Source organism: Vicia villosa, linkage group LG5 (genome assembly GCF_029867415.1).
Source record: "Vicia villosa cultivar HV-30 ecotype Madison, WI linkage group LG5, Vvil1.0, whole genome shotgun sequence".
NCBI lineage: Eukaryota > Viridiplantae > Streptophyta > Magnoliopsida > Fabales > Fabaceae > Vicia > Vicia villosa.
Genome location: NC_081184.1, coordinates 8,402,047 through 8,425,289, shown reverse-complemented (window position 1 = coordinate 8,425,289; position 23,243 = coordinate 8,402,047). Strand labels below are relative to the sequence as shown.

General features: G+C 35.8%; 1 protein-coding gene across 1 annotated transcript; it reads left to right on the top strand.

Annotated features, from left to right (window-relative positions):
* The first annotated feature begins 1,537 nt into the window (after positions 1 to 1,537).
* On the top strand, positions 1,538 to 4,169 carry LOC131604129 (uncharacterized). The gene is made up of 3 exons (XM_058876616.1): positions 1,538 to 2,158; positions 2,308 to 2,453; positions 3,236 to 4,169. The coding sequence occupies exons 1-3, from the start codon at positions 1,538 to 1,540 to the stop codon at positions 4,167 to 4,169; spliced, it is 1,701 nt and encodes a 566-aa protein (XP_058732599.1).
* Positions 4,170 to 23,243: the final 19,074 nt, after the last annotated feature.

Sequence of the window (23,243 nt, the reverse complement as noted above, 5' to 3'; positions counted from 1 at the left end):
TGTCGTACATGCTTATTACAATTTTTGTTGTGGGTACTCTATATATCGATGAGTTTTACTTATTGCGATTTAGATTTCTTCTGTAATATATTTTTGTTTATTTGTTGGTTGTTTTATATGACTAATGTTGTTGACGTTCCTCCTACTTTGGTTGCTCCTCTCCATGATGGTTTTAGTATTAATATTCATAGATACCATATGAGACTAACTCACGAGTATTTGATCTTGTTTTGAAATTTAAAAATTTTCTCACCGCATTACATTTTTGCTTCATCTGCTCAAGGTTTGACTCCATATATCTTGTTAGGTACATCTTTTTTCATATGGATCTTTGACTCTGAAACTTCACATCATATGTCATATGATCGTAAGTGTTTTTATTGTCAATTATGATTGTTGAAGGTCTGTGGTAGGCATTTGATCAGTTTCACCTCTAATTTATCTCTTTATCATGTTTATTATATTTTTGATCTCACTTTGAACCTAGTATTTGTTAGTTAATTGCACAATTGTGATTACTCGATTATGTTTTCTTCCACTCATTGTCATGTGTAGGATCAAGAATCTAGCAGGCTTATTGGAACATGTCGTGGACATGGAGACTTTATGTTTATGATGAGTTGAGATTTCAATATATTGTTCCCTCAATGTCTGCTCCCATTATTGATTTATCATGTTATGGAATAATCAATACAGAATCAAATGATTCTATTTATACAACTCATTAAGGATTATGATTAATGTAATTAATTAGCTATTATTTTCTGTTCTTTTCTGTAATTAGAATTAACATTCATGGGAAATTAATTCCCTTGATTCTTAGGTCAAATTTCTCTTTCAAATCTTGCCTTATGTAGTCTATAAATACAACATATGCAATCTCATCAAACAGAAGGAAATATAAAATATATTTCTATATGGTATCAGAGCACGATCTGAACCATCCCTAACCTAGCGCCGCCAAATGATGGAGGATCCGAAATCTGATAAATCGCTCAAAGTGGAAACTGGATCATTTCTGACCAGTTCACACAAAGGGCTCACTCACCTCATCATAGGTCATAAATTAAATGTTCAAAACTATACCCAATGGGTAAGGTCAGTCAACATCTTCCTCGAAGGAAAAGGAAGGGAAAGCTACACTACAAGAGATTCTAAATGTCCCGAAAAAGGAGACAAAAAATTTCAGACATGGAAACTTGAGAACAGCCAAGTAATGCCATGGCTGCTCAATACCATGACAAATGAAATTGGTGAAAATTTCATGTTCTATGATACTGAAAAAGAGATACGGGATGCAGTGAAGGAAACATACTCAAATGTTGACAATACATCTGTCGTATTTGAGATTAAAAGCATTCTTCATGACCTTCGACAAGGAGAATCTTCTGTTATTGAGTATTTTAATATACATAACAAACACTTGCAGTAACTCGACATATATGAAGAGGCTACATGGTGTTGTACAGAAGATCAAAAGAAGTATAAGGAGCTGGTGGAAAAAGATAGGATTTACAAATTCCTATTGGGGCTAAATATGGACCTAGATGAAGTTCGTGAAAGGATCCTTGGAACCAAAACACTTCTCAAAATTCGAGAAGCCTTTTTAGAAGTGAGAAGGGAAGAAAGTAGGAAGAAAATCATGTTGGGAACACCCAACTCAGTTACGTACAGCGAGAGCTCTGTAATGGCAGCAAGAGGGAATCAGCCCCGACCACCAAAAAAGAAAACTCGCCCCTGGTGTGATCACTGCAAGAGACCAAGCCATACAAAGGAAACATGTTGGATCATACATGGAAAACCTTTAGAGACCAAATTGTTCAAATGCAAGGAGGGCAGAGGTAACACATCATTTAACAATCAAGAAGCTGAGGTATACTCTAACTCATCTCATTTTAGAAAAGAACGAATGGAGGCTCTTCAAAAACCCCTTCAACAAACCATTTTAACTAAAGAAAAAGGTGGTACTTCCATAGTGACTCAAAGAGGTAATTACTTACATGCTCTAAACACTAGTAAGGAAAAAACAAAATCATGGATTGTTGACTCAGGGGCTTCAGATCACATGACTGGAGATTTTACTTTGTTTAGTAGTTATTCTCCATGTCCCTATAACTATAATGTTCGAATATCTGATGGTACACATTCTAAGGTCATGGTAAAGGGTCAATTATAATTTCATCAAATATTACACTTGACTTTGTTTTGTATGTGCCTAAACTGGATTATAACTTCCTGTCTATTAGAAAGATTACAAGAGATTTGAAATGTGTTACTAAATTCTTCCCTAACTTATGTGAATTTCAGAATTTGGAGTCGGGGAAGACGATTGGTAATGATGAAGAATGTGTTGGACTCTACCTCCTTCAAGTGGAAAAATTAGAAGAAAAACTCAAGAATAATTATCATGTTGCAGCTATAGTTTCTAGTGATAATAATCTTGTAATGATGTGGTACTATAGATTAGGCCACCCAAATTTCATATACTTGGAAAAAATGTTTCCCTCTTTATTCATTAAAAAGAAGGAACATTTTCAGTGTGAAATTTGCCAATTGTCTAAACATACCCGAAACCATCACCCACCCCAATCCTATAAACCCTCCAAACCTTTTTCACTAATTCATAGTGATGTATGGGGACCATTACGAGTCCGCAACATTACAGGCTCGAGATAGTTTGTCACCTTTATTGATGATCACGCACGTGTTACCTGGGTGTTTCTAATGAAGGAAAAATCAGAAGTAGGGATAATTTTTGAAATTTATCATAAGATGGTACAAACACAATTCCAAAGCAATATTCAGATACTTAGAACTGATAATGGCCATGAGTATTACAACTTGCTCTAAATTCCTATCTTCAAAAGGTTGGAATTATTCACCAAAGCTCGTGTGTGGACACTCCCCACCAAAATGGAGTAGCGGAAAGGAAGAATAGAAACCTTTTGGAAGTGACTAGATCAATCATGTTATCCAAAAATGTCCCACTACAATTTTGGGGAGAAGCTGACCTTTCAGCAACTCACCTTATAAATCGAACACCCTCCCGTATCCTTAACTTTAAGACCCCACTCTCCACACTTCAAAACCTATTTCCAACCAGCAAATTTTTTCCTCTATTCCATTAAAAAATTTGGATGCTCAACTTTTGTCCATAACCTCAACACTCACTGAAGCAAATTAGACCCAAAATCCATCAAATGCATTTTCTCTTGGTTACTCTCCTCACTGTAAGGGATATAGGTGTTACTCTCTCCCATACCAAATTTTTTTACCATTCTATGGGTGTAACCTTCTTTGAAAATCAACCATATTACACCAAAACCAGTATTCAAGGGGAGCATATCGAAAATTTAGAATACCAACTTTTTCCTTTTAAACTAACTGAACATGACAAAATCTTACCATACCAAACCGACAACACTCAATCAGCCGAACCTATGCCTAAACCAGCTGAAAAATTACCAGACCAAACCTCTAACATTCAGCCGAGTGAAAGGACAAATGAAGCTATGACGGAAATAAGACCAATTATAATCTCAATCATATCTCAACATGATTGTGATCCAAAAAAAGGTAAGTGGAAGGGGTTTTGTTTTAAAAAGAGAAGGAATGAGGTAGAGTCAAGCAGAGCTCCAATGCAAGGCCATGAGTCAAAGCAGACTCTAGAAAATGAAGTTCCCACAGGTAATATTCTTCCTAACTCTGAACATGTTGATACAAAAAATATTGATATTCATATTGCTATAAGAAAAGGGGTTGAAACTTGCACTAAACACCCTATTGGAAAATATATCTCCTATGGAAAACTATCACAGAGTTACAGGTCCTTTGTAGCAGTTGTTGACAACATAAAAATTCCAAATAATATTCAAGAAGCATTGCAGAAACCTAAATGGATATCAGTTGTAAGAGAAGAAGTTCAAGCACTTGTAAGAAATGGCACATGGGAGATCACTGCTATACCAGAAGGGAAGAAAGTAGTAGGATGCAAGTGGATATTTTTAATTAAGCACAATGCTGATGGGAGTATAAAAAAGTACAAAGCTCGGTTGGTTGCTAAGAGGTTCAGACAATCATATGGGGTGGATTATAAGGATACTTTTGCGCCTGTTGGGAAGCTCAATTCTGTCCGGGTTCTACTATCTTTGACAGCAAATCTATATTGACCCTTACACCAACTAGACATAAAGAATGAATTTCTAAATGGAGTGTTAGAAGAAGAGGTATATATGCAAATTCCTCTGGGACTTGAATCACTTGGAACCTCCAACATGGTGTGTCGAATTTACAAATCTCTATATCGCCTCGAACAATCACCAGGGGAATGGTTTGATAGGCTAACAAAAGTTGTCAAGCAAGATGGTTTTGTTCAATGTCAAACAGACCATATTATGTTTGTCAAGCACTTTTTGGATGGGAATATAGCTTTGTTTATTGTCTATGCTGATGATATCGTAATTAGTGGAGATGATGATACACAAGTCAACTAGTTAAAGAAACTTCTAGAAAAAAAATTTGAAGTCAAAGACTTAGGACAACTCAAGTATTTTCTAGTGATGGAAATTACACGAACAAAGAATGGTATTTCAGTTTCTCAAAGGAAGTACACTATGGATTTACTTCAAGAAACAAATATGCTTGGATGCAAAGCTGTCAATACTCCCATAGAACAAGGAAAAAGGAGGGAAGATGAGAATGTACCAGTTAATAAAGATATATATCAAAGTCTAGTCGGAAAACTAATCTATCTAGCTCACACCAGACCAGACATTGGTTTTGCTCTAAGCATGGCTAGTCGTTATATGTCAAATCCAACTAAAACTGACATGAGAAATGTGAACAAAATTCTCTAATACCTGAAAGGTACGCCAAGCCGAGGACTTTATTTTTCAAAAGAACTCAAACAAAGGCATTGAAGTCTACACCGATTCTGATTGGGCATGATGTTTATCTGATAGGAAATCGACTACAGGCTACTGCACATTTGTATGGGGTAATATGGTAACTTGGAGAAGCAAGAAACAATATGTTGTGGCTAGGAGTAGTGCAGAAGCAGAATTCAAAGCTATGTCACAGGGTATTTTTAAAGGAATTTGGCTTAAGCGAATGCTAGATGAGATAAAAATTCCTACCAATCACCCCATGAAGATATTATGTGATAAAAAGGCTGCTATTAGCATTGCTAAGAACCCGTTATAACATGATAGAACAAAGCATGTGGAGATATGAAGGATAGAAAAACACTTAGAAAGGGGGGGGGGGTTTGAATAAGTGTAGCTTTAAAAACTTGACAGATAAAAATAAATTGCACAGTTATTTTTATCCTGGTTCGTTGTTAACTAAACTACTCCAGTCCACCCCCGCAGAGATGATTTACCTCAACTGAGGATTTAATCCACTAATCGCACGGATTACAATGGTTCTCCACTTAGTCAGCAACTAAGTCTTCCAGAGTCTTCTGATCACACACTGATCACTCCAGGAACAACTGCTTAGATACCCTCTAAGACTTTCTAGAGTATTCTGATCCACACGATCACTCTAGTTACAACCTGCTTAGATAACCTCTAAGACTTCCTAGAGTATTCTGATCCACACGATCACTCTAGTTCCTTACAACTTAATGTAATCAATTCTAAGAGTATTACAATTGCTTCTTAAAAGCTATAATCACAAACTGTGATATTTCTCTTAACGTTTAAGCTTAATCTCACTAATATATTACAACAGCAATGTAGTGAGCTTTGATGAAGATGAAGATTCTGAGCTTTGAGTAGAACAGAGTTTCAGCAAGTTAATATGAGTTGTTTTGTGCAGAATCGTTAACCTTGCTTCTCATCAGAACTTCATATTTATAGGCGTTGGAGAAGATGACCGTTGAGTGCATTTAATGCTTTGCGTGTTCCGTACAGCATCGCATTTAATGTTATACGCTTTTGTCAACTACCTCGAGCCTTGTTCACGCTGTGTCTACTGACGTAGCCTATAATAGCTTTTAACGTTCCTTTTGTCAGTCAGCGTAGCTTGCCACTTGTACTTCCTTCTGATCTGATGTTTGTGAATACAACGTTTGAATATCATCAGAGTCAAACAGCTTGGTGCAAAGCATCTTCTGATCTTCTGACCTTGAAGTGCTTCTGAGCGTGATACCATCAGGACTTCAGTGCTTCTGATCTCATGTCCTTCTGATGCTTCCATAGACCCATGTTCTGATACTGCTTCGACCATCTTCTGATGTCTTGCCAGACCATGTTCTGATGTTGCATGCTGAACCCTTTGAGACAAAGCTTCTGAGCGCTGAATTATGCATACTCTTTATATATTTCCTGAAAAGGAAATTGCATTGGATTAGAGTACCATATTATCTTAAGCAAAATTCATATTATTGTTATCATCAAAACTAAGATAATTGATCAGAACAAATCTTGTTCTAACAATCTCCCCCTTTTTGATGATGACAAAAACATATATAAATGATATGAATTTGCGATCAGAAAGAGCAGACGGCAAAAGACAAATTACACAGCTATAGCATAAGCATATGAATATGTCTCTCCCTGAGATTAACAATCTCCCCCTGAGATAAATAATCTCCCCCTGAAATAAATACTCGAAGAACTTTAATAAAAGACTTCCCTGATTATTTCGGTAGAGACGATCACATAAGCTTCTGTCTTCAGAGAATTCATAGCTTATGACTTCTGCTTCCATTGGACAGCTTCAGAACTAGAATTTCCTTAGATCCCTAGAACACTCACAGCTTCTGATTCCTGCTTCCATCTAGGACAGCTTCAGAACTTGAATTTCTTTGATCTTCAGAACATTCACAGCTTCTGATTTCTGCTTCCATCTAGGACAGCTTCAGAACTTGAATTTCTTTGATCTTCTGAACATTCACAGCTTCTGATTTCTGCTTCCATTTAGGACAGCTTCAGAACTTGAGTTTTCTGGATCTTTAGAACATTCTCAACTTCTGATTTCTGCTTCCCTCGGATAGCTTCAGAGCTTTGAATTTCTACCAACATCACTTCATGCTAGATTTGTATCAGAACATTGTTGAATGTACCAGAGCATCATCAGAGCATCTCTACATCCTGAAATGTTACAGAACAAAAACTAAACGACAAAAGTCAGCATGAATGAGTCAGAACATAAAATGTATATTAGAACACATGATATGTATCAGAGCCATATAGGCTAAAATAATGTATCAGAGCAATAGAATTTTGTCAGAGCAAATAGACAAATATGGATCAAATTCTATTATCAGTGCTTCTGATTCATTCTTCTTTCTTGCTTCTGATTTCTGAAGCTTGATAGCACTCAGCTTGCTTCAGTTTCCCTGAGCTTATTCTTTTTACAGAATAACACTTCTTATGGTTTTGCTTCTTGTGTTTGCTTTGAAGATTCTCTTCACTTCTTTATACCTGCAAAACACTTAAACCATATAGAACTTGCAGTTCTTGTTAGAAAATGCAACTGATTAATGCAACTGATTAAATCAAATCATTTATCACATATTTCTCCCCCTTTTTGTCATATCATCAAAAAAAACAAAAAAGATTCAGAGACAAACAAAACGAAACACACGGAGGAAGAAGATGATTTCATTGAAGTTCAAACAGCAGGTACAGAAGTACATGAAGATAAGTAAGATCAGATGCACAAAGACAGATGCAACGAAAAGAAAGAAACAACATAGACTCAATCTAAGATGGCCCTAGTCTTGACAAGATCTTGGCCAGCATCTCTTGAACCTCATTGTTGTGTCCATCTTGCCTCACCATGAAAGCTTTATACTCAGCATTGATTGAGCTTTGCTCATCCTGTCTCTTCTGAATTTCTTCCAGAGTCCTTGCAAGACGAGAAGATTCATCAGAAGAAGCTTCACCGCTTTCAACCACAGGAATAGCAACTTGATCTATAGCTTCCATGGATAGATCATTTGCAGGGATTTCCACAACAGGATCTGATTCAGCAACATGATCTTCAGCATCTGCTTCTTGCATGGAAGCATCTCCATATTCTGCAGCAGGAATTTCCGAGTCTCCATTCTCAAGTGCCTGAAGAATGGCAGCTAGATTCCTGGGAGCAGAAGGACCTTCAACTTCTGGTGGGTCAACAACTTCTGGAATGACCAAGCTTGGGTCTTTCTCAGAAGGGTTTTCCCTCAGATAGTCAAAGAGAGTCTTGAAGTCTCCGAGCAGAACAGGATAATCAGGAACAAAGATAACCATATCCCTGCATGGATTTGCTTCCATTTCAGCAGCCAGTCTTGCTACTTCCAATTCATCCACAAAGGGCTTCTCCTCAGCAGCAACACAATTTCTGAGAGGATGGTAGTATATACCATTATCTTCCTCCAGAAGGTAACCAGGGTAACCAGGGGCAGCAGCCACTAGTCTTTTCTGTACTCCCATTGCTTCTACTTGAAAATCCTTGCGAAATCTTCTCCAGAGATTTCTTGTAGAAACATCATCCAGACCATTTAGAAATGCATCCTTCAGAAGGTCTAGACCACTAATCACCTCATGTCTGAAAAGTTCCAGGTAGGTATAGGGTTCAGGTTCAGGCGGATTGAAGGTGAATTTGTAGTCAGGATAGAGAAGACAGTAAGGTTTGGATTTTCTGGTAGGTTAGGGATGGGATATAGAAGGTGGAGGTGCGGTGGATGAGGAAGAAGGGATATCTGAGAGAATGATTGATGAGGATGGAATATCAGAAATGATATATTGAGACGAGGATGGAGTATTTGTAAAGGGAATTGGTGAGAAAGATTTATCAGAAGGAGTTGGGGGAAGAATACTTAAAGGTGTGGGGTTTAGAATGGGAGAGGAGAAGGATGATGGAGAAGAATTTGGTAAGGTGAAGTTTATTTTTGGTTCAGATGGAGGTGATTGGAAAGATGGTTTAGGGACAGAAGGAGGTGGAGTAAAAACCTGTCTGGAGATTTGTACAGAAGAAGACGATCTGGTTCTGCGAAAGGAATCTCTAATCCTTTTATCTCTTCGTTCTTCAGAGTCCACCTTGTCAGGATCATAGGTGACCCTCAACTTCTTGGCTTTCTCAGCCTCATCTTCTTGGGCTTTTCTTTTTAGCCTAGCCTTTAGTTTCTTCTGATCCTTCTTCAGAAGATCAGCCTTGGACGGAAGTACTCTGCCACGGATCCAAGCAGGATCAATATCTGATTGCTTCCTAACACAATCTTCCAGGTAAGACTTGACAACCTGATGCAGTTCTTCTTGAAACAAGGAGGCAAAACCTTCAACAACAACTCTTCTTGAGAGAATGTCAGGAAAGCTTAGGCACACAGAAGGTACATTTTGAATGAGTTCTAATCTGAACAAATCCACACCATTAAAAATGGGACCTTGAACTACTCCAAGCAAATGGGATGCATTGAGTTTTCTGATGGAGTCCAGCACTTTGCTTTCAGTAAGAATGTCTGAAATCATTCTTCCAAACGGAATAGTCGTTCTTGAAAGATGAGGGTACTTCGCCCTTTCCTCTTCTCTTGACTCAAAGATTGAAGTCTTCAGATTCTCAAACAGAATGTGAGAAATGTTGATCTCAGTCTTTTTGCCAATGCAGAAAAGAGTGTGCTTGTGATCTGGACTGATGTAAGAAGAGGAGAGCATCCTTTTTCTGTGGTGAAGAGAACCCAGAATAATCTCAGCCCATACTCTATAAAATGGCTTCAAGGTGCCTGTGTTATTCGAGTCAATCCCAGAAGACTTAGAGATTTGTTTTTCAACTATCGACCAATCAACAGATGTGTGTCGAAAACCAGACCATCCTTCTTCATCATTCAGATTGTATAGCTTCCTGATCAGTTTTTCAGAGATAACCACTTCATGCCCTAGCACGAATGAAATGATGGCCGTTGGGGTAACCGTTGCATGTACCCAGAAATCCTTCACAAGATCAGGATAAATTGGACCAACCAATCTATTAAGGTACTTGGACCATCCTTGCTCAAGGATTCTTGCATCACACTTAAAGCCATTCGCTTTAAGATTGTTTAAGTCCACAGCAGTTTCACATAAAACCTCCAAGTCCTTCGTGGGTATCAAGCAAGTTTTCAAAGGAGCATATTCATAATTTCGTAGAAGAATTTGTGAAGAAGTAAGTCTTTCTTTTGAGGAAGATGAACAAGAGGAAGAGTTCATGATGATTATGCCGTAAGATTATAACAAAAACTAGGGTTTGAAAAAAAAACATATGCAGCGAGAAAAAAAATTGTACAACAAAATAGAGAGACGGAGAAAAGAATGAAGTTGAAGCGGGCTATTTAAAAGATTTGAAAAAAACTTTAAATCATTTTGCATTAAATGAGAAATGACATTAGGAGAGATAGCATGGTAAATGAAATGATTTAATACAGTTACCTAGGTCGGCGTCTTTTCAACTGCACGCTTCGTACTGACCGTAGAGACACGTGTTCATCATTAGATAATGGATGACAGGTGTGAAATATTCAATATGCTTTACGCCTTCTGATTCCGATCACTGCTTCTGAATTGATCAAGTTTCTCTTCTGGAAACACTCCTTCTGAAGTGTGCTGATATAAGTCTGAATGATCTTCTGATTCATTACTTCTGATATACACAGCTTCTTGGAGATTCACTTCTTTGTTCTGCAGCTTCTGATAAGACAAAACTGTATTTGCAGAAATTCTAAAGGCTGCTTTGTTTCATCAGAAACAAGTTTATCATCAAACCAGATATTTATTGATTCGTCCATAATCAATATTTCAATATTGTATATTCTGTAACATTTAGAGCCTTAAGAATAATCAGGAACGAAACATCAATGCTTTAGAAGCAAACATAACAGATGGTTCCAGGACTAATAAACTTTCTTTTCTGATCTCCTACGAATATAGTTTCTTCCACAGATTTAAGTACCAGAACTTGGAAGACAGTCCTTCTTCCCTTCAATTGTTGAGACCAACTTGAGTCCAGGTGACATGACATGTTGACTTTTATCTTCTTTGTCGCCAAGAGAATCTGCAAAAGAAATAGTCTTTTTCTTTGGTACCCACATCTTCTTGGGTCCTTTCTTGTTAGATTTTCTCAAGTTCTGATTGAACTTGGGTTTAACATTGTAAGCAATAGGAGGAACAGCATGATAATTTTTAATGTGAGTTTCATGATATTTCCTAGGTTGTGTCACATGCTTTTTGGTGTGTGTTATGTGAAAACTTTGAGCATGTGAAGTGTGCCTAATATCATGGGAGTGGCCATACTTGAACTGATCATACAATGGCTTGTATGTGAATTTCATTTCATCAACAGGTTCAAGTTTGTATGGGATTTCACCCTCAAAACCAATGCCGACTCTTTTGTTTCCAGACACAGCATATATCATAGAAGCTAGCTGACTTCTGCCAATACTTCTAGATAAGAACTTCCTGAAACTTAAATCATATTCTTTCAGAATATGGTTTAGACTAGGAGTGGATTTTTCTGAATCAGAAGGAGATCCAACATTATTGGATAATTTTAAAAGTTTTTCTTTTAATTCAGAATTCTCCAACTCAAGCTTCTTTGTTTCAAATTCAAATAGCTTTTTCAGCTTTTTGTATTTGAGACTGATCTGAGACTTGAGTTCCAGAAGTTCAGTTAGACCGGAAACTAACTCATCTCTAGTAAGTTCAGAAAATACCTCTTCAGAATCTGATTCTGATGTAGATTCTGATCCGTCATCTTCTGTCGCCATCAGCGCACAGTTAGCCTGCTTATCTTCAGAGTCTGAATCATCTTCTGACTCATCCCAGGTTGCCATAAGACCTTTCTTCTTATGAAACTTCTTCTTAGGATTTTCCTTCTGAAGTTTTGGACATTCATTCTTGAAGTGTCCAGGCTCATTGCATTCATAGCACATGACCTTCTTCTTGTCAAATCTTCTGTCATCAGAAGATTCTCCACGTTCAAATTTCTTTGAACTTCTGACGCCTCTGAACTTCCTTTGCTTGTTCTTCCAGAGTTGATTTAGCCTTTTGGAGATCAAGGACAGTTCATCTTCTTCTTCAGATTCTGATTCTTCAGGATCTTCTTCTCTAGCCTGAAAAGCGTTAGTGCATTTCTTGATATTGGATTTTAATGCAATAGACTTACCTTTCTTTTGAGGCTCATTTGCGTCCAGCTCTATTTCATGACTCCTCAAGGCACTGATAAGCTCTTCCAGAGAAACTTCATTCAGATTCTTTGCAATCTTGAATGCAGTCACCATAGGACCCCATCTTCTGGGTAAGCTTCTGATGATCTTCTTTACGTGATCAGCCTTGGTGTATCCCTTGTCAAGAACTCTCAATCCAGCAGTAAGAGTTTGAAATCTTGAAAACATCTTTTCAATGTCTTCATCATCCTCCATCTTGAAGGCTTCATACTTCTGGATTAAAGCGAGAGCTTTAGTTTCCTTGACTTGAGCATTTCCTTCATGAGTCATTTTCAAGGACTCATATATGTCATAGGTCGTTTCCCTGTTAGATATCTTCTCATACTCAGCATGAGAGATAACATTCAGCAAAACAGTTCTGCATTTATGATGATTCCTGAAAAGCTTCTTCTGATCATCGTTCATTTCTTGCCTTGTCAGCTTTACGCCACTGGCATTTACTGGATGTTTGTAACCATCCATCAGAAGATCCCATAGATCACCATCTAGACCAAGAAAGTAACTTTCCAGTTTATCTTTCCAGTATTCAAAGTTTTCACCATCAAATACCGGCGGTCTAGTATAACCATTGTTACCGTTGTGTTGCTCAGCAGAGCCAGATGTAGATGCAGGTGTAGACTTTGCACTTTCATCAACCATCTTTTACTGAAGCGTTTTTCTCTTCCTGAATCTTTTCTAAACACGGTTAAGTGCTTGCACCTTAGAACCGGCGCTCTGATGCCAATTGAAGGATAGAAAAACACTTAGAAAGGGGGGGGGGGGGTTTGAATAAGTGTAGCTTTAAAAACTTGACAGATAAAAATAAATTGCACAGTTATTTTTATCCTGGTTCGTTGTTAACTAAACTACTCCAGTCCACCCCCGCAGAGATGATTTACCTCAACTGAGGATTTAATCCACTAATCGCACGGATTACAATGGTTCTCCACTTAGTCAGCAACTAAGTCTTCCAGAGTCTTCTGATCACACACTGATCACTCCAGGAACAACTGCTTAGATACCCTCTAAGACTTTCTAGAGTATTCTGATCCACACGATCACTCTAGTTACAACCTGCTTAGATAACCTCTAAGACTTCCTAGAGTATTCTGATCCACACGATCACTCTAGTTCCTTACAACTTAATGTAATCAATTCTAAGAGTATTACAATTTCTTCTTAAAAGCTATAATCACAAACTGTGATATTTCTCTTAACGTTTAAGCTTAATCTCACTAATATATTACAACAGCAATGTAGTGAGCTTTGATGAAGATGAAGATTCTGAGCTTTGAGTAGAACAAAGTTTCAGCAAGTTAATATGAGTTGTTTTGTGCAGAATCGTTAACCTTGCTTCTCATCAGAACTTCATATTTATAGGCGTTGGAGAAGATGACCGTTGAGTGCATTTAATGCTTTGCGTGTTCCGTACAGCATCGCATTTAATGTTATACGCTTTTGTCAACTACCTCGAGCCTTGTTCACGCTGTGTCTACTGACGTAGCCTATAATAGCTTTTAACGTTCCTTTTGTCAGTCAGCGTAGCTTGCCACTTGTACTTCCTTCTGATCTGATGTTTGTGAATACAACGTTTGAATATCATCAGAGTCAAACAGCTTGGTGCAAAGCATCTTCTGATCTTCTGACCTTGAAGTGCTTCTGAGCGTGATACCATCAGGACTTCAGTGCTTCTGATCTCATGTCCTTCTGATGCTTCCATAGACCCATGTTCTGATACTGCTTCGACCATCTTCTGATGTCTTGCCAGACCATGTTCTGATGTTGCATGCTGAACCCTTTGAGACAAAGCTTCTGAGCGCTGAATTATGCATACTCTTTATATATTTCCTGAAAAGGAAATTGCATTGGATTAGAGTACCATATTATCTTAAGCAAAATTCATATTATTGTTATCATCAAAACTAAGATAATTGATCAGAACAAATCTTGTTCTAACAAGATAGACCGATACTTCATCAAGGAGAAAATTGATCATGAAATTATAAGTTTTAACCATATTCCATCATGCCAGCAAACTGCAGAAATTCTAACAAAAGCCCTTCCAAGGAACATATACGAGAATATCAGATCCAATATGGGTATGATAGACATCTACCACCCATATTGAGGGGGAGTGTGGAATAATCAATATAGAATTAAATGATTATGTTTGTACAGCTCATTAAGGATTAGGATTAAAGTAATTAATTAACTATTATTTCTTGTTCTTTTCTGTAATTAGAATTAGCATTCGTGGGAAATTAATTCCCCTGATTCTTAGGTCATATTTCTCTTTCAAATCCTGCCTTATGTAGTCTATAAATACATCATATGTAATTCTCATCAAACATAAGGAAATATAAAATATTTCTATACATGTCTTCATTTGAATTTATCATCCTCTAATTTTTATTTATGACATTTTCGTCTCAGTCATGTTTATGCATCTATATTAAAATAATTATTACCCTATACTAGAGCTTTAGGAATATTGAAAACGGGTGATATTTCTAAATGTTTGGGATGGGGTTGCAAAATTGTTATATTTTATGACTTTCTTTTTTCTGAAAGTGTTTATGTTTCCATATGCATATTTTGACTTAGTTCATTATGATATGTGGAGTCCGTCGCATGTTTTTACTAAAGGTGAAACTAGATATTATGTCTCTACTATTGATGATTATACTTATTATTGTTGAGTTTATCTGAAGCAAAATTATGTTGTGTTTTTTTTTTTTACATTTATCATATGTCTCGTGCTACAATTAAAAACTAATATATAATGTTGTTACAAAGTGTTTTCATTTTGAGATATTTGGAGAATATACTTCTAATAAATTATTTGAGTTACTTGCTTATGATGATACTATTCACCAAGCTTCTTGTGGTGACACTCCACATAGAAATGGTGTTGAAGAAATAAAACATCATCATATTGTTGAAACAAATTGTTCCCTTTTATTGGTTGTTTTACTTCCATTGGTGTTTTGAGGAGAAGTAATTCTTACACTCGTTCATGATATAAATTGAACTCTATGTTTTATCATCTCAGGTTTAACTTCCTTTTAAAATTTGTATGGTTATACTTCCGATAAATCTTCTTTGAAGGTCTTTGGTTCTACTTGGTTTGTCTACAAGTAAAATATAATAATTTGTTTCCTCACTCTATAATTTATGTTTTTCTTAGAGAAGGAGATTAGCAAAAGGGTTATCGATGCTATGAATATTCATGATTCTTATTTTTTGAAGGTTATTGGTTATACTTGTTTTGTTCTTCGTCCACAAGTAGAACATAATAAATTGTCTCATTGTTCTATAATTTTTTATTTTTCTTGGTTATGGAGATATTCAAAAGAGTTATTTTGTTATGATTGTTGAGGAAAAATATTTTTTTTGATGTTTTGAAGGTAACAAACTCTTGTGTAAATATAAGTAAAATAAGGCTTAATAGCCTTTTTGGTTCCGTTTATAAATTTTAGGGTTGATTTTGGTCCCTTAGCTTAAAAAAAGATCCATATTGGTCCCTTAACTCTTCCAGATGTACCATGTTAATCCTTTTCGTCAAATTAGTGACATAAAAACTCATAAATTTGTCGCTAAAATCGTCTCTAATTAGACGAAGGGACTAACATGGTACGTTTTGAAAAGTTAAGAGACCAATATGAACATTTTTTTAAAGAACAAAAATATGCCTCGAGGTTAACACACATGATCTAAAAGGATAATAAACCTTTAAATTAATGATCGTATTTGTTATTTAATGTGTGCTTTTGAGTGGAAATAAATAAAGCACATAAATATAAAGTTTATCATCAATAAGATGAGAGAAACAATTATTCTTAAGTTTATTATTAATCCAATTATCGCGGCCAGAAAAGTACAGAGTTGCCACCATATTTTATTCATTCCTAAGGAATAGGGGAAATAATGATAAAACCCTAAAGGAAAAGGATAAGACATTCATTGTAATCGAAAAAGGGTATGGGAATTGGTTAAGTGAGAGGAAGGTGTTAGACACCCCTCACTTCCCTTGTACTCAAGGAGAACCTTCTCTAGCCTAAGGTAAGGTGTGTTTGTTTAAGGAAATGTTTGCCTAGTTATTTCTTGCTTATATTTATTTACACAGGGAAAAGTATTTACAAGAGTTAAAATTGGAAAAATCACTTAGTGGATTCGCCTTGGTTTCGCAATCGTGTGCCTACGTATCTCCACAAAGGGATGGAGAAGTTAGAGTCTCCGTAGTTCGTATGTGTTAGGTTGGTTAATTTTATGGAACGATGTAAGGTCGCATTCGAGCGATAAACATATGGTTGCTCACGCAGTGAAGGCTTAAGCTTGTTTCTTGTTCGCATTTAATGGACCAAATTGTTCATTTTTTAAAATGATCTTTGATTTGAAGTAAGTCAGATAAAAAAAATACATAACCTAAATTTGATGGGTTAGTTGTCTTATAATGAGTAAGTAGATGTTTTTTCTTTTAATCTTTTTAATTTTTTATTACTTGAAAATTAAAATCTAACTAAAAATAATATGTTTGAATATTTACAAGAAAAAGAATTTTTTAATATTTTATGAATATTAAATTTAATAAACTAAAAAAATATATATTTCGTGTTTTTTTGAATAATGACCAAGTGGAAATAAATTATAAAAAAAATAAGCAATAATAGTAATCAATTAATTAAATTTAATAAAATATTTAATTAAAATTAGATGAATAGGCTATATGAAAGACGCAATAAAGAATTGAGGAAGTAGGATTAAGAAATCCACATATTGGCCCAAGGTCCATCCATAAACAAAACCTTAAAATTTCAAGAGAGAGGAAGAAAAAAAAGGTGGGAGGAAAAGACTAAAGGGGTGCCGCCCCCTGTTTGTATCAGCATCAAATATTTTTTCAAAATTGAAGATCAGCCACATATATCTCAACATGTGGCGGAACTTTTGATTCTAATCAGAAGAAGGTTATCCACATAGCCCATAAATCAGCGGCCGTCTTCAGTGCATGGTTGCTGAACTCAAGTTTTCCTTCTTTATCAAAGGATGTCGAGCGATACTCGATCTTCACAATTTTGTGATTGTCGATATATGGTAGAAGGTCCTACAATGTGTATTGTAGATCTTTAAGAGGGGTGTACTCGATGATCTTAAATTCTCTTGATGATGTATTGTTGGTAAAGTGAATATTTTCAACATGTCAAATGATATTCATTCTAGTCTTTGGTGTTTTGGTATGAAACAATATGCCAATTAGTGAGCTTATTTATAGTAGTTTGAGGCTAAATTGGACCTCACGAATCCTATCTTGTGACAGAAAACGTTTAAAAAATGTAACTCCGGAACCACCCATTATTCCTTTATTCCGGAGATGTATTCCAGGAATCTTCCCTGGCATAGCAAACAGAAACAGAACAGGCAGAAACTTGTATTGAATGCGGATTTTTTTGACAAACTACAAAATGTATATATAGACACCATAACACATTAATAAAATGCCACTTACAATAAAATGATAAACTACTTAAATGAACCAAAATCATTGTCGCTGGTCAAATCTATAGGTGGTATCCCCTTTGACTTTTCTTTATTTTTTTATTTTTCAATCTTGCTCAATTTGGTGTACTCTTACATCCTTTCAATAAATTGGTCCGACTAAGTCTCAGATTTGATTGCATAATAAGCAGCCCACTCCGGTGATGTAAGTGGTATATGACATCCTTGTTTCAAATACACTTGAACAAAATGTCGCGTATTTAAAACCCACCTAACACAGATGATATGATCACTGAGATTTGATGGTGGAACAATGCGTAGTAGGAAAAAAGTTTATGAGAAACTATATCTTGTAAGATCAATACATACTCTCTCATACGTACTTGCTATTAGATAACCCATCTCAATGAAGCGTATCCATTTATTCTCTGGTGCATGTCCACTAATGCAAGGTACAAGAGAGTGATAAATTTCTTCAACTTTCTCTTTATTCCCGAACACCCGTACGTGTATAATTCTTTATTGCTCCTCAACTCTTGGATAAGAGTATGTCGGACAAGTGTGTGATCCTCTTCCTCTTTACCGAGTAAAGCAGAAACAACAAAAAAACCATAGTTATCGTCACCCTTGACATTGACGATCCGTTCAATGTAATTGTGCACAAAAAGCGGCATCTCCTCAATGAATGATTTTTCTGGAGATGCATCTCCAGAATAATCTGACATGCAAATGTGACAGGTTTCCAATTTCCCGCACAATTTTACCAGAGTTACACTACAAGAAATACTTGAATTTGCCCGGGGAAAAACTCCTATAAAAAAAATAATGTTGCTTGGGGTAAAGCCCCTCGCAACGTTCAAATCTGAAAAAACAAAACAAAAAAAAATATAGCTTGGGGTCACCCCTCGCAAAGAAGAAAGAGGGAAAATTTAAATTTTGAAAAAACCATTTCCGAGGGGCATCCCCTGGCAATAGAAAATGGCACCGAAGTGTCAAATCGTTGTCAGTTTTAAGCCAGCATTTTTGTGAAGGGGCAGCCCTCCCAATAATTCACTATGACATTAGCGCCAGCTTTCCAGCTTCTGTACCCAGGATAGCGTGCTTTATAGTTTAATTAAATTATAAATTATTAAACTATATTTTAATTTTTATCTCTTCTTCAATATTCATCTAAAACTCTTTTCTCCAATTAAATCATAAACAATCCAAAGCATTACAACACATCTCTAAAAAAAGGGCAGAAGAAAAAACTATCTTTTATGTGAAGATGGTGGCCTGCAGAAGCAGAGGGTGGTTTCCGTGCGCATCGGTTTCGTCGATACGCGTTGATTCCGAATGGGTTGCTTGGTGGGCGTCAGAATAGATCTGAGAACGGTGATGAGTGGTCGCAGAGACGTTGTATTCGTGGAGGTCTCTAGGCAAGGGCGGTGTGTGCCGCGACACTAAGCTGCGATTCCGGCAGCGAGAACGAGTGGGTCTCCAATCTGAAACAACAACAACAACAAATTCCTTTCTTTTGTTACAAATTTTTCCTGTTTCAATTCAATTTCTTGTGAAATTTGTGCTGACAATGTGATATTGAAAGGGTTTTTAGTGGTGTTACAGACTTGTGTTTCTTTGAAGGTATGTGAGTTATTGAAGGTAATTTCATCCAACCCTTTGCAAGTTGTTTCCTCTTGATTTGTTATTGAGTTTACCAAAAGAATGTTTACGAAAGTGTATGAATTTTGGTTTGGATTATTTTTGTGCAATGAAAATATGTATAGTGAGAGCAAGAGATTAATTTGTGTAACGTGAGATTTACATTAAATTATATTTATTTTTTTTTTAATTTAGATTTAGATTTCCATTAAATTATATTTATTATATTTTTTAATTTAGATTTAGATTTATATAAAATTATATTTATTATATTTTTTTAATTCAGATTTAATTTTGCCTGGGGCATAACTCCTAGGAAATTGAAAACTATTGATTTTGCAAGGGACTTATTCCCAAGCAAAATATCTGACACATCCTAACCTACTACCCAGAGCCTACGTCTGCATGTTGCAGACTTGAAATAAGGGACAACGTTTAGCGAGGGGGTAGGTCCCTGGTAAATTGGCGATGTTCAAAGCTCCTCGAAAAATGATTTGCAACCCCCTGTTTTCCTAGGGGAGCGTTCCCCTCGCAAATTTTGTATTTGTGAGGGGTTTTTGCCGCTAGTGAGGGGTTAAGCCCCTGGCAAATTGACTTTTTCTTGTAGTGTTACATCTCCAAAATTATTCCTATTGATCCTGAAGCAATTTATTATATCACATTCCCGAAAATATGTCTCCGAAATATTTTTTTAATTTGACTCTAGAGTGACATCAAATTTACTCGCTTTTGTATGATGCAAAATGTGCGTCTGAAAATATATTTTTTTAAAAATTAATGAACAATTTTGATTTTTCAAAAGATTTTTTTACCTATATAGATGTAATAAGAAATCCTCTTAAAGGACTATTTAGGACCTTAATAAAGCCCAATAATACTTCAAGAGGTTTGAAAATTTGAATTAAGAGAAGAAATGTCTTTATAAAAGCTTTGGGCTCGTTATCAACAAGAAAAGTATAAAATTAGTTTTTGAAGGATGACTCTTTTCATAATACTTTAAAATTTTCACAATTAAATTTCTAAAAATTTGCTAGTGGTTTCATCGAGTGCACTGAATCGTTTGAAGTAATAAAACGGTAGAATGTCGAGAATCCAACTCATGCTGTTCTTTTTTTTTTCTCACAAATACTGAAATCAAATATTATTGAAAATTAATTTATAAAAACAGTTAGAGGGCTTTAAAAAACTCTTTTTTTAGAATACTATGCTTGTTATCTCAAGAGAGATACATAATCCAGATATTTGCCATTTTTATTCAAATAGTATATTCGGTCAACAAATACACATAAGCTCGATATTTGACATCGGCATACATTTATTCTTTTTATTTGTGTTTGAATATTCATGCACTCTTACATCGTTAATGTAATTTAGAGTGAACGATAAAATACATCTACGTAGATTGTGAATCACATCAGGTATTCAAAGGCCACCCTGGTAACTCCTACGCACAAAGACAACATAACAACATGTGGATCAAACAATACAATCTAATTTAATAAAACTTGATATTTAAGATCGACACTCTAATATGCGATACATGAGTTAGGTGCATAAAGCTCGATATTGTTAAGATTTCAAGTATCACATGGTTTAAAATTTGAGTTAGAAAAAGTCTTATATAGAGTGACATCTCTCATCGTTAGAGACTGAAGTCTATCATTGAAATTCTAGAAATTCAAGTATGAAAGTGCTAGACTAGGAATGAAAGAAATGTTGGATTAATAAGAGAAGTGGCTCATAGCTCCAATACTCACTACGCCAAATTTAAGTTTTAGCAGCACCCCTACTAAAGCGCTTCTAGTAAAAAGCGCTGTTATAGGTTGCACTAAAAACAAAATAAAAAACACGCTAAAAAAGCGCTCTTAAAGGGGGGGGGGGTAATGAAAGCGCTTTTCAAAAGCGCTCTTATAGGGGGGGGGGGGTATGAAAGCGCTTTCTAAAAGCGCTCTTAAAGGGGGTGGGTATGACAGCGCTTTTTAGAAGCGCTCTTACAGAATGGGCTACGAAAGCGCTTTCTAAAGCGCTGCTATAGGGGTAGGATACGAAAGCGTTTTTCTCCTAAAAAGCGCTGGCATAGGGGGTCCTTCTAAAGCGCTTCTCAAAAGCGCCCTCGTAGGTGTTTTAAAATAGAACAAATTAAACTTGCCCCAATATTTCTCAGTATCTCTTCTCCTTCGCGACATAACACAGAATCCCTAAATCAATTTCTTCCCTAAATCAATTTCAATCCTCCGCCACGACCTCCGCCACGACCTCCGCCACGACCTGCCACGACCTTCAGCCGTCTCCGCCGCTTCAGTGCAGTGCCGTCTCCGCCGCTTCAGTGCCGTTCTCCGTTCTCCCTCCGCCTCTGGTTTGCTGCATCCCTTTAGGTAATTTCTATGTTGTCTCTTCTGCTTCTTATTCATATTGAATCATCTGGTTCATATCATTCTGTATTCTAGTGTTCTCTTCTGCTTCTTATTCATACTGCTTAGATTTTTGAATATGCTGAGAGAGGATTCTGTATTCTAGTGTTCTCTTCATACTTTTTATTCATACTGCTTAGGTTTTAATCATTTTCAATTAAGCTGAAACATTATAGTTATTTTTACTAGTGTCGATTGAGTGGTGAAGTTGAGATATCATGCCGAAATATGACAATCGGATCGGTTATGCCGAAACATGCATCTATGGTGAATGAACCGGACGCTTACTTACTAATTTTCTTGTTACACTTGATGATATTATAACATGTCCAGGTGCATTTAGGGAAGAGAAATAGTAATTGATAGGATTGCATTTTAATGACTCTTTTTTGAAAATTCCCGGATTATATTTGGTTTGGAAATTGGATTCTTGTTGAAATATATTCATAAAAGAGTGAAGATAATTTGAGTGATTGTAGGTTATGTTGTGTGTAAATACAACACGACACCGACAAATTAGTGAAGATATTTTGAGTGCTATCTTATTGATTATTAAGATTTAATAGTATCCTTTGAAATTAACGATAGAATAACATTCTTATTAATTCAAAGCATGCATGCATGGAAAAGATATGTTAATTCTCGTTACTTTCGTGATTTAGTGACTATTAAAAAATCACTTATTTGATAAAATAAAAAGCACTTATTTGAGTTAATAAATTTTGGTCAGTCATCTTCCTGTACGTGTTTAAGTTATTCCACCTAGTGGTATTTGATAATTAAACTTCTTATAAAATATTATTAACTGAACCGTGGCCATCCTTATCCTATCTATGCTTAGCCACTCTTACTTTTTGAAATTGAAAGTGAGATTTGTCTACTTCTATTATATTTTATGGTACTATTTATAGGGTTTTTTTAATGAGAATTGCACACTGTTTCATTATAGATAAGTCTCAGTTTGAGGCTTAGCAGTACTAGTATTATCTCTTTTTATTAATACTTGAAGACATTGAGACACAACAACCATATATTTTGAAGGCAGTTCATAAATGCTTTCACAAATGCAACCACTAACTAATGTTTTGTAGAACTAGAATCCTAATATATTCTTATTCCTCTGTAGAGGGTAGTTTTTGGTCTTAATAATGGTATTGAACAAATAGTTGAATATGCTACAGTTTGCATATACTTCCTTCACTTTTATGATATTTGTATTTAAGTGCATCGTGTGTGTGTGTGTTTAATTTTACAGTTACTTTGAAGTCTCTGGTTTCTACTTGTACAACGCCGATTCAAACCTACCATCTCCCACATCAAGTCTAATTCAGGTTACTATCCCTTTCTTCTTGCTTATAGTTTGTTATTTTTTGCTTATAGTTTATTGTTTATGGTTCTATTTAATATCAATTTAGTGTCTCTCAACCAATTTTTTGGTTTGTGGACTTATATTACCTTGAAATAAGGTAATGTCTTCTTTAAGAAATCGGGTATTCTGATTAGGTATTCTATTATGATGATAGCTATTTATTATC